Source organism: Galeopterus variegatus, unplaced genomic scaffold, assembly GCF_000696425.1.
Source record: "Galeopterus variegatus unplaced genomic scaffold, G_variegatus-3.0.2 Scaffold45, whole genome shotgun sequence".
Lineage (NCBI taxonomy): Eukaryota > Metazoa > Chordata > Mammalia > Dermoptera > Cynocephalidae > Galeopterus > Galeopterus variegatus.
This window is the reverse complement of record NW_007726156.1, coordinates 155,419-167,905: the sequence shown is the minus strand read 5'-3', so window position 1 is coordinate 167,905 and position 12,487 is coordinate 155,419. Positions and strand designations below refer to the sequence as shown.

Here is a 12,487-nt window from a genome sequence, read left to right as displayed (position 1 = left end):
TGTACCTCCAAAGGTTTCAGAACAGGAACCCAAGTCCTGGGAATTTTGTGAAAATACTAAAACTCCACCCCAAATCTATCAAATCATCTCTAGAGATAGGACCTGAGAATTTGTATTCTTTAAAAGCTTCTTCAGGTGATTTTGTTATGTAACCAGGTATATGAATACAAGAAGAATCAGGGCCAGCTGAGGTTTACTACAAACGTACCCTTGATCTAATGCTGATGGTATATGTAGGGCTGAAGGAAGCAAATACCACATATGTGAGTGCTTTTCAGATTCCCTATATGCTATAATAAAGATCCTAGGAGAATGTACACATTTCAGTTAACCCTCAACATCTCAGTTTATAGCTTTAGCTCACTAAAGCCCAGTATGGTGTAGGAGAGAACTCTGGATCAGGATTCAGAAGATCTGGATTCTAGTCTCTGTTCTGAAAAATTGCAACTGTGTGACACTGGTATGTCATTTAGCTTCTCCAGGCCTCAATTTCCACTGCAGGTAATTAATACCTGCTATGTCTGTTGTAATAATCAAGTAAGACAATAGACGTAACTTTGCCAAACAAGTAGAATTATCCTTCCTTCTTGTCCTAGCTTTTAAAATTTGATCTGCCCTAGCATTTTCCTGTATGCATTTCTCTATTCCAGATGCTGGAGAAGTTGCTAGCAATCAAAGGTAATGAGGGATTTCCCGTTCCTGCTACAGTCTAGCGAAGAAATTACAGGTTTAACTCTCATTGCTAATCCAGATCTACATGGGATTGATGGAATCATTAAAAGTGTAAGAAAGCAGGGTTCTGGCTGCCACGCAAGGCAGTACAACTACTGTTTATTACTGATTATGGAACAGGATATAAATAAAAATCAATAATAAAATACCTAATTTTAGCCAATAGTTTAAACCTTTTCTGTTGTCTCCCTCTTCATCCACGCAACTGAACTGTCTGCATACAAGGGAAATAGATCTAGTTCACAGAAGACACCTGGTTCCCATTTCAAACTATAGTATAGATATTGAAAAGGGGAGTGACAGAAAAAGGAGAATGTAAAGTGACCCTTAGAGAGGCCCAGGCAATTATTAAAAATGTAGGGAAAGGGTTTGAGACTCCTGAATGACTGATAATCACAGGGGTGATGATGACAACACAAGGAACCCATGGAGAGGGAAAAATGAACACAGTTCTTTTTTAAGTTAAATGGTTTCTACAAAACAGAATGGTCACAGGAGACATCACAACAATGTAGCTAACTGAATTCCTTATTTATTAAACAAATAAATTTTGCTTACATTTAAAAAAATGACATTAAAACTTAGTTTATCTTTCCACTGAATAAAACTGAGAAAAAAAAAGTTGGATTTCAGATCATATATTTATTAAAAAAAATAAAATGGATTGACAAAGTTACCACATTATTCTGCATGCTAACAGGATTTCCCAAGCCCATGAGAGATACCACTTCTTGAGCAATAAAACAGTTACTTATTCAACAGTGTAAAGATATGAAACTTTTCAATCCAAATTCAAGGTCTCTATCACTAGGTTCCACCCCACAAGCTAGTAGTATGTATCTGTGCCACAAGCTGAGCTCCTTTGTAAAGAAACTAAACAAGGATGTTACTGAAAGATAATGATTTGTTAAAATTATAAAGTAACCATGTTTTGGCTTGCAAATATTCTACATTAGAGATCTCCACAACTGGGGATCTGCTCCCCATGACAATATTATTCTGAATCTGGGATAATTACAAACAAATGGCATTTTTTTCCTGCATGCTTTCTTGGGCCAAACCCCGTATGACAACATGTACAATTTATAGCATGGGACTTGAAATTCCCATTCTCACAAAGGATAGTTAGGGAGTGTTACCAATAACAATGGATAAAAGTTATACAACACTGTTTATTATAAATTATATTTGTTCTCATCCACCCCCATTCTCCTTAATATGCTCAGATTCTTTCCTGCAGAAAATATGAGTTTCCTATATAACACCAATTACATCATTAATGATGATTAGAATGAGCTGTAGAGACCTTGATTCTGAAGACATGTATGTGCAGGTGAGATGCAATCTGATTGCAAACACTGACACAGTAGCGAATCAAATCAAAGAAAGAGAAGACCTGGGAAGAAAAGAGACTATTAGATTCTCAGGACCAGCTAAGGCCTTCCCTAAGCTTCCTTAAAGTAAAGACAGGTGATCTCTGACTTTCTTGTCCTCTCTCCAGATTCACCTTCAATTCTATACAATTTAATAACTCAATTTCCTCATGATCTTTCCATTACACTAATGATCTACAAACTATTTCTTAGACAAACAGTAAATATTTTAAACTTTGTGAGCCATACTTACTGTCTTTGTCACACTGCTCAACTCTACCATTGTAGCATGAAAGCAGCCACAGACAGATAGATAGATAAATAAATAAATAAATAAATAAATAAAATGGCCATGGCTATGTTCCAATAAAACTTTTACAAAAACAGGCTGTGGGCCCATAGGGTGTAATCTGCCAACTCCTGCTTTACAGTCAGAAATTTGGAATTTATTAGTCCTGATGTAAGCAGGACTAATAAGAGTAATGCAAAAAATGGCTCAAATATGAAGTCCCAGGAACTCTCACAGAGCCCCATAGGCATGGGCTTCTGACATTCCAAATCATTACAGGTATATGATCTATCTCTCAGGACTGGCCCACTGAAACAAGAAAACAAGTAGCCTCCAAATCATGAAATAAGACATAGTACAATACTTACCAGAGCAATCCAAAGTACAATATATTCATCAATAAAGCTGTTAAAATACTGGTCCAGAAACAAAAGTGCCGGACCTATGAACGCTGTGTCATGCAAATGCATTTCACTTTTTGTCATGTGTGCAACCTATGAATAAAACAGAATCAATGATGTAGGTATTTTCATATTAGAGCAATTTTGAGCAATACAGTAAATCAGTATTGTGCTCAAATATCAAGTTTCAAGAATTATTTAGCAAAAGTTGTTGAGTTTCTAAAACTAAAAACCCAACAATATGAAGTGTGTGTAAGAAAGAAAGGGATATACCATGTCAACTAAGCCCACAAAAGATGCTTTTCACAAGGAGCCTGAATTTGAGTGCCCAGATTGAGACAGAAGAATGCAGAAAAACCGAACAAACAAATTAAATAGTGGATGGAAGAGTAAAAAGCTGTAGAGGTTCAAAGCACTTCTGGTAACCTCAAATTGTAGCTTTATAAGGGTGAAAATAGCTCCTATTGTTGATGTCAGGGGATTTTGACTGGAGGAGAGCAAACTCTAGAACTGCTTAGGAAACTACAGAATGAAAACCATGGCCATAAAACCAAAATAAAGTAAAACTTAAAAACAAAACAAATAAAATATAGGTGCTTACCACGAGCTTATTAGTGATTTTAGCTGATACAAAACCAAATGTCAGTATATAAAGACAGGGATGCTTTTCAAAAAGCTGAACTGCTGATTTCTTGTAGATCACTGCAGCTAATGTAATCACTGATCCAATATGAAGAAAAGGAGAAAGAACACTTGTTCCCTGTACAGAGTGAAGAGAAGAGTTAATAGTATTCAATACCCATCAACTACTATGTGGATTTGCTGTAAAACTGTTCAACTCAAACTTTTAAGAACCTCATGGTACCTGATGGCCGGCCATCAATTTCTATAAACTGAAAACCAGAACAGCTATCAAAAAGCAGCAGCATGAATTGGTTAGACATGAGCTGAGGATTTCATGTAAGAGGCCAGGCTTATTTTTACAAAGTAGGTCATACTTTTAAAAAAACATATGTGTGTTGTGTGTGTGTGTACAGGCACAAAAATATGCATACAAGTATACAAATGTATATATATATATATATATATATATACCTGAGAAATTTTGGACATAATATTTTTAAGGCTAAGCAGAGACTCTAAATTAACTAATGATTTCATACATTTCAAATGAAAAGCAAAGCAATCACAAAATCAAGTCCTACTGTAAATCACTGGAAATCTTAAGATATACTCACTGCTATCGTTGATCCATTTTTGCCAACACCACCTGTGAAGATCACACGGAAGTAATTCGTACAGGAAAAGATGGTCCCTGCTACAGTACAAAGTGCGGGAAAAATCTTCATTTGAATATTCAGCACTGGAATCTTTAATGGGTAGAGAGAGAGAACAATTAAAATATATATTAACTAAAATATGAAAACACTACAGTCAAATATTTGATTCATATTCCCAAATACTCTCTACTCCCTCCAGTTTGGTAAATACTTAAAGTAATAGAAGCTTCCTTTTCCTCTTTACTGTAAATAATATAACAAGTCTCAAGAGATGAGACTATATAGAAATTAATCTCACTTCTGACATAAAACTTTAAAAAAAAACTGATCCAACTTTATTAATTTGTATCATAAGCTAAGTGAGGTTCACCTAATGCTTCCCAGAGGTCTGGCAACAGTGAACCTGGCTGTCTTCTGGACTTTTTTACAAAAGGAGTGCACACTTTGCCTTTTTCTTCGTGCATTTTTTGAATTCTACCTCTAAATGTGTAGTGTGTTCCTAACTGTTGTGAGAGAGAAAGTATAAAGCATTAGAGAATAGAAATATTTGCAACTAGATTTAAAAATCTGCAAAGTAGAGAATGGAAAAGTTCTATTCAGAAGAGTTCCCAATTCAGGCAACGAGTAAAAGCTGAGGGCAACTAAGAAGGCATTCATATGCAGGAGAAAACACATGTCATGCACATACCAACAGGTATAGCTTTACAACTGTGTATCCAAAACTTTAACGTATAAGTTCTCTTTTCAGAAAAGTAAAAAATATGTTCTTAGAGTATACTGAAATTATGGATTGATTTACCTAAAGTAAGGAGGACTGAGGGAATTGATATCATGCATTTTATCTTGCAAGCATAATATCTATCAATTATTTATTTACTTATTTACTAAGAATATAATATCTATCAATTAAAACGAAATACAAGGGTACTTCAAAAAGTTTGTAGAAAAATAAAGATAATTCAGGGGGTGGCCGGTTAACTCAGCTGGTTACAGCACAGTGTTATAACACCAAGGTCAAAGGTTCAGATCCTCATAAGGGCCAGCCCACAAAAGAAAACAAAAAAAGAGATAATACAACCTTCCCACAAACTTGAAGATCCCTCGTACTCTTGCACTAAATTTTAAAAAATCATTTATGATTCTCTCCTTTTTTGCACCCCTTCTTTAGTTTTCCTGGCCTCAAATTTTGTCCAATATGGATTAAAAAGAATACAACAGTAAAATAAATGATATATTCTATTAACAGAAACAAATGATTATGGGAAGATTCCAAAACCTCACAATAGCTTAATAGTCAATGAGTTCTTACAATTAAAACATTTTAATTAGTGCTTTTTACATTTTCTAGGGCTGTCAGCTGCCTACACTTTTAAAACCATATAGGAAGTATGACATTCCTTTTTTTTTTTGTACATATAAACCCCTAGTAAAATTGGCAAACATAAGTCTTAATGTTTGGATACTCCATTTCTTCAAAACTCTTAAGAACTCTGTTTGTGCAACTTTATGACCTCTTGCAAAATTGTAGCTCTAAAAAAACCTGAAATCAATCATTCAGATCTCAAGTTGTTCTGTAGCAGTGTTTAATTTTCTAAAATGAAAACAGGTCAACCTAAAAATCAATTCCAGACCTTTACAGAGCATCCTAAATGGTTGTCTTCCTTCCCTTACTGATCTCTAACTCTTACAGCCCAAGTTCAAAACTTGTTTTCAATAAAGGAGAAAATCAACACCATGGTTGCTTTGAACTCCAAAAGATTTTTCTGCTTTAGTTCCGGAAACTAGACATTACAATCTAAATGTGATGCACCTGGCTGAAAACAATACTCTGGTTAGTTTCCTGGTTCCCAACCCCTCCTGCCACTCCTCTCACTTTTCCCTTCATAGGGACAAACGACTTCCCTGGCAAAGGGGGAAACACTACATTCCTCCAGATTCCAGAAAAAGCAAAGCATTACTCCATTACAGGGGTATCCCTGTATTAGGGCCAGGGTACTGAATGAGTGCCAACTCCATATAACAGTAATCTCTGTCACAACTGAACTGAATGAGCTTCATAAGTGTATTTACAATTTGGTGAAATGCTTTAGGATCATGGAAATTTTTGTCCTTTGAAAGAATAAAGAATAAACACAAACATTAGAAAAGCCCAGCAAATTAGTACAAGGTTTGGATCACAAAGTAAGCAAGTTACAGACCTAGGAGCAAAATATTATAAACATTCTTAGGGCTCCCATCACTTCTGGCACATTAGTTATACACACCAAAACATAAGCTCCTGAATGTAGGATTTTGTTTGAATTTTTGTATCCTTGCTAGAGCCCTGGTTATTGTAGGTGCTCAATATATGTCTGGTGAATGAAGATTAATACCTTCTCCTTTTCTTTTACTCTCTATGTAGAATTTCTGTTTTGGGAGAGTATGAGGAAACATCTTGTCCCCCACATGAACAATGAAAAAGGAAGTTAGCTACAAGAAAATATGAAGCAAAGTGAAAGGAGTTAAAGGAATCCCCAGCCTCATCAGGTGATCTCTTAAAAATTGTCACCAATGGAAGCATTTATAGAAAGCACTACAAATTTTGCCATTTTCATCCCACACTCAAGATCAAGGAGGGTAGGCATATTCTATCTTTCCCAATCATTCTCTTTCTTTTATCACCTTCTTAGAACTCATCAAAGGTGGCCAAAGTGCATCCACTCTATAGCCAGAGTTGTGCTGAAAACACCTTTATCTCAGGTCTGCCTGGAGTTTCGGTAGTCTTCAAGACTTGGGAAGATTAGGAACTCCCTTGGGTCATGGTGACTGTCTCATAGCCAGGTGGGATTCATGCTATGAAAGCATGCATCCAAATAACATCAACACTAATATGATTCATTTTTAAAAAGGTTAGAGATGGGGAAAAAAAATCAAATTCTCAGCACCTTTACCAGATTACAGTGGATATGTTTTGGTTCAATAGTTTGGATTAATGCAGATTAATGTTATTAAACTGATGGACTAGTTTCCTTATAAGCATGATAAAATGTTCTTATAGACTTTGTATATTTCAGCAGAAATAGAAAGTATCATTTTGAGTTTAGATACTTTCTTCCAAAGAATGTGTGAATGCCTATTTGTAAATCATTCTAATATAGGTGAATTCCACCAAAATACAGCAAATGTTAAATCTTAATAATTACAGTGTCCACCAAGTGTTTAAGGAAAAACACCATGTGATGGAGTTTGGATGTGTTGTTCCCTCCAAAACTCATGTGGAAATTTGATCTCCAATGCGGCAGTGTTGGTAACTGATTGAGTCATGGGGGCAGATCCCTCATGAATGGATTAATGCTCTCCCTGGGGGAGGAGGGGTAGTGAGTGACTTCTTGCTCTATCGGTTCCCGCGAGAGCTGATTGTTTAAAGGGCCCTGGCACCTCCTCTCTCTCTTGCTTCCTCTCGCCATGCGATCTGCTTGTACCTGCTAGCTGCCTGCCACTTTCTGCCATGAGTAGAAGCGGCCTGAGGCCCATGCCAAATGCAGCTGTCCCAGAATCGTAAGCCAAATAAACCTCTGTTCTTTATAAATTACCCAATTTCAGGCATCCTGTTATAGCAACACAAAACGGACTAAAATACCACGTCTGAATTTTTTAAGTGTAAGGGCATTTTTAATGCCCTTTTAGTTCAAGAATGAGATATAAATAATTCACACTACATAGTAAGTCTTCAGTTCTATCAAATGAATCCTGAAACTTCACCTGTAGTAACATTGACTCATCTGCTTTACCTGGATTCCAGAAGGTGTCCTGTGGTTTAATACATATCAACTAATACATTTAATCAACTACTGTATTTAAAAGGATCAAATGTCAATGAAAGTAACCATAAGCGGATTACATGTGGGTCTCTTCTAAAGTGAGGATATTTTCTGTCCTATTTTAAAAAGTGATATGATAGAAGACAATTCTAAGACATTCCAAAAGGAAATATTCTTTGGGGGAAGCAGTAACAAAAAGTTTGTTTCTTGTTTCTTGCAATTTGTAAACCATGCACTGACTTTTGTGCATGAAAATAATTTCCTTCCTTAAGAGAGAAAAAAAAAATCATCAAAACAACAACTTAGACTAACTACAATAAAAACCCACCTCTTTGGAGGAAAAACCCCAGCAAGGAATGGGTAATCCATATTCAGTAGATGTAAATCACTTACCTTTGCAAAATAGCTGATCTTCTGGAATCAGCCTTTTGAAGACATTTGTACTGTTTTTGTTTGTTTCTTTTTACCATAAATTTGCCTTCTAAATATCAGTAAAAGTTTTTTAATTTAATGAAGATTTGGCAAACAATTTCCATTTTATAGCCTCAATTTCAAAAGAGATGAAAATTTCATATCTGAGCCCTAAATAAATATCTTTCTTCCACTTTGGCCTACAAATGAATGGGAGGACTACATGTACGGAGTACCTGAAAAAGTTCATGGTATTATTCGCATTATCTTTTAATTCTTTTTTTCCATGAATTTTTAAAAATATCCTTGTATTAACTGTTCCAGAACTAACATAATGCAATTCAAAACAGCATATTTAGTAATAAACCCATAAGACTAAATAAAAATAAAAAAGGTGGCTTGAGGTCAATTATGGTAATCTTTGCTAGCAGTTGCTCAAAAATCACAGAAGTCTCAAATATCACCAGAGAAGTCAGGTCCTTTCCTTTTAGCGAAATGATGCTAAAAGTAGGACCAATGATGCTAATAATAGGACAGGGGTCCAGGAATCTGAATCCTGCTGCAACCTAACCTTACTATTCCTGGAATTGGATTCCAGAGTCTGAAAACTCCATTTCAGTCTCAAATCTGAGAGTTCCTCAGATAACTTTTTAAAACATACAATAAGAACAAATGGATATATTATCTTAATTACAGGTAAGGATAAAACAAAATATTTTTTAAAAGAAAAAAGTTATATCTGTTATGTACTTGTACAGACTATATGTACAAATCCTACTGAAAAAGGTAAAAAGGATACCTGAAGCAATCTACTGCCAGGCACCACCTAAGAAAGGATATGTGTATAACATGTATAGATAGCTTCAATTACAACAATGTTTTATGCATTTCCATATTTATAAGGATAATTAGGCATATAAACCAGATGCTGACTTGTTTTCAAATGATCAAGAAATCCCTTTTTTAAAAAATATATATTGGTATGCTCAATCCTTATAGGCAATTTATACATGGGGGAAATTCTGGTATAAAACACAAGGCCTATGAAAATAATGATCGATATAGTCAAGGGACATAAAAAACTTAAGTGGATGTGGGGGTAGGCTTTAGGTTTTATGATCTGGTTTCAGGAGAAAAAAATCTATTCTTTCTTTCCTATAAGGTCAAATTGTTAAAAAAGTAACTAATGTACCGAAGAGCACGTGTTAAAAAATTCACATCTTTTCTACACATTAGTTTCAAAAGCCAATAGAGTCTCTGTAGTAAGATCTAAGATATATTTATATATGATATTATGTACGTGATTTAATAGTTTTGGAATATTCCTGGTTGACTGTGGATTATTTTTATTCCTTCATCTCCTCCCTCCTCACAACCCCATCCTCCCAACAAAATGCATTTAACAACTAATTTCTGGTAATAAATATGTAGGGAAGTATGTCAATTCATTTCCTCAAATACCTAATTTACCATCATAAAGTGAGTTAGGTAAAGGAAAAATCTTGCTCATTTAATTTCCCTTATACTTTAAAATTAATCTGATTTTTAAGAATTACATTCACTTAGCTTTAATAATAAACCTTTTTGTAAGATCACACCAAATGAATTACAAATAGTTCTTTCTGAAGTTGTGGTGGTTCTGATCAGTAGTTAACCAATGACAAGGGACAAACTACTTTGACCCAAATCTAGAAGAATACTTTCTAATTGTAAGAGCAGCAACAACTTTTATTCCATGCTTACTATTTGATAGGCACTTCATTTAACAATTCACAAAATAACTTTATGAGATAGATATCATTATTGTCCTCATTTTACAGAGGAGAAACTTAAGCCAGACAGAGTTATAAAACAGATTAAATTCACACAGTAGCAGTGGAGGCTGAATCAAATGCAGGCAGTCTGATTCCAGAGCCTTCCTTCTGGGCCCCCATTATATTCCCTCTCTCAGAGGTTTGAGGAAAAGAATCTGTGTTTGTAGAGGTATTACATTTCAGGTCAGGCTGAAAATCAAGGTCTTGGCTTGTTAAAACAATCCCATGGCACTGATTTCATTTAATAAGCATTTATCCTATTTTGGGGCCAGAGTTAAATTGTAAATTTAACCCAAATTTGTTATTCAGCCTTACACATATGGACAGAAAAACTAGTAAAGTCCTGTAATTCAGAAACAGAATAAAAGGTCTAATTTAATCTTCTCACTACCTGCTGTTTCCTCATCTGTAATAATTCAGACTCTCAATGGACTTCAAAAACAGCAGCCTGGGAATAGACCTTATGTACCACTTAACTCCAAGTAGTAAAATTCACCATGCTCTAAAGAGAAGTTTGCGTCCCATTCGTTGCTGTGACTTTTCATTTTCAGAAAAAATAAAAGAATTTAACACATTTTCCTTTAACTGTATTATTCTATATTAGAAAACACAAGCAAAAGTTACAACATGCATTACATGGGATACACAATGTGAACAAAATTACCATAGATTGCCAAAAAGGTGGTCCTCCAATCACTGCCAGCAAATGCATGATTATTATGAAGATTTGCACTTCAGTCACATCAATTCTGATTAGGTACAAAAAGCCAAAAAAGCATAATTACTCAAAACAATTTCAAGTTAATTACTTGCAAGCTTAGCAGCATTCCTCTATCATGCACAATAGAAAAATCTTAAATACTGAAGAGAGGGGAAAAGGAGGTGTCAGAAATTTGTTATGAGCAAAATCATATAAAATCCAGAGCCTTTTAATTTAATTTGATGAATTTCACAGAGCAATAAAAACCCCTCCTTTCCAAAGGAAATTTCTGACTCATTGAAGTTGGGCTGAAACTATAGCTTAACCTTTCCCACCAAAAAAAAAAGGGGTGTGTGCGTTAAATTTTGAGTGTCAAGCAGAGAATTACATTGCATTGCTATATGATATGAAATCTTGAAATAAGTGCTTTGTAGTATCAAATGAGAGAAATGGTGAGCTTTAACTAAAATAACATAAATCCGTGAAACCTTGCAAAACTTACTGCCCTTTTAGATACACTGTTTAATGACTAACATGGTATGGGTGTAAAAAAAATATTTCATCCAATTATTAATCAAACTCTTATTCTCACTAGATTAATTACCGTAAAATTTCTGCAAAGAAGATACTGAAAGCAGCCAAGAACTAGCTTTGGGGTTGCTGAAAATGATCTTACAGTCAAGAAGAGACAAACCTGGTGCAAAAAAATAGGGCAACAGAAATTAGAAGCCTGAAAGTCTGAAAAAAAGAATATGGGAAAAAGATTGAGGAGCAAAGCATATGCCAGTATTCCTTTCCTTCTCTAAACTAGCACTTGATATTTTCATTCTTAGATTACTGGATCCAAATGCTTTTTAATTTTGAGAATTCATCCTACAAATATGCTAGCATAAAATGATGTTTGTATAAGGTTATTAACTATAGATTTATAATAGCAAAAATTTTTTTTAAATCCCTTAATGAGGGAGTGGCTATATAAATTATGGTGCTTCCATACAATGTAATATTTTGAAGCTTTTAAAAAAGACTGGGGCAGCTCCCTATATACTGATATGGAAAAATATCAAAGTTATATTAAGTGAAAAAAGTTGCAGAATGTGTATAGCCTATTTTTTGTGTGTAAAAAAGAAGAAAAATAATATTCTACCTTTATTTTTGCCAGTAATTGCATAATAATTTTCTGGAAGGATAAATTTTTAAACTAAGGACAATGGTTACCTACTGGGGAGGACAATGTGGGAACTGGGCAGCTGAGAGATAAGGATGAGGATACTTTTCACTGTATACCTTTTTATGTTAGTTTTTCAAAGTAAAAAATTTACCTATTAAAAGTAATCAGTCTAAGAAACGTAGATATCAACAACAGTAAGGGGGTTGAATTCCCAGATCAGAATAGAGCCCCCATTTCTAAAATTGATACTTAAAGCAATCAATAATGTGAGCTTAAAATATGTAAGCTCTCATGCCCATGATATATAACTAGGTTGAAACCAGTCTCTTACACTAAAAAACTGATCTGTTTGCTCAAGAATATTTTTTAAACAGAAGCTGATTTAACTGCAAACATATAGTGATGTAGTTGTCTTGATATACACATTCATTGAATAAAAAAAAAAAAAATGGACTGAATTAGGCTAAAAAAAATCTGTAGAGCTGACCTGGTGAGTGGTGTTGCCAATAAGGGGAA

General features: G+C 34.6%; 1 protein-coding gene across 2 annotated transcripts in view; it reads right to left on the bottom strand.

Annotated features, from left to right (window-relative positions):
* The window catches only part of CEPT1 (choline/ethanolamine phosphotransferase 1), a 47,665-nt gene that overhangs the window by 8,361 nt on the left and 26,817 nt on the right, over positions 1-12,487 (bottom strand). The window contains exons 5-9 of one of the 2 annotated variants that reach the window (XM_008571860.1): positions 10,765-10,849; positions 4,034-4,165; positions 3,397-3,555; positions 2,763-2,888; positions 1,245-2,128 (exon numbers count right to left, since the gene is read on the bottom strand). In XM_008571860.1, the coding sequence (XP_008570082.1) occupies positions 2,009-2,128; positions 2,763-2,888; positions 3,397-3,555; positions 4,034-4,165; positions 10,765-10,849 (622 nt within the window). In that variant the 3' untranslated portion in view covers positions 1,245-2,008. Of the gene's footprint in view, positions 1-1,244; positions 2,129-2,762; positions 2,889-3,396; positions 3,556-4,033; positions 4,166-10,764; positions 10,850-12,487 lie in introns of those variants that run through there. The other variant, XM_008571869.1, reaches the window with a different exon arrangement.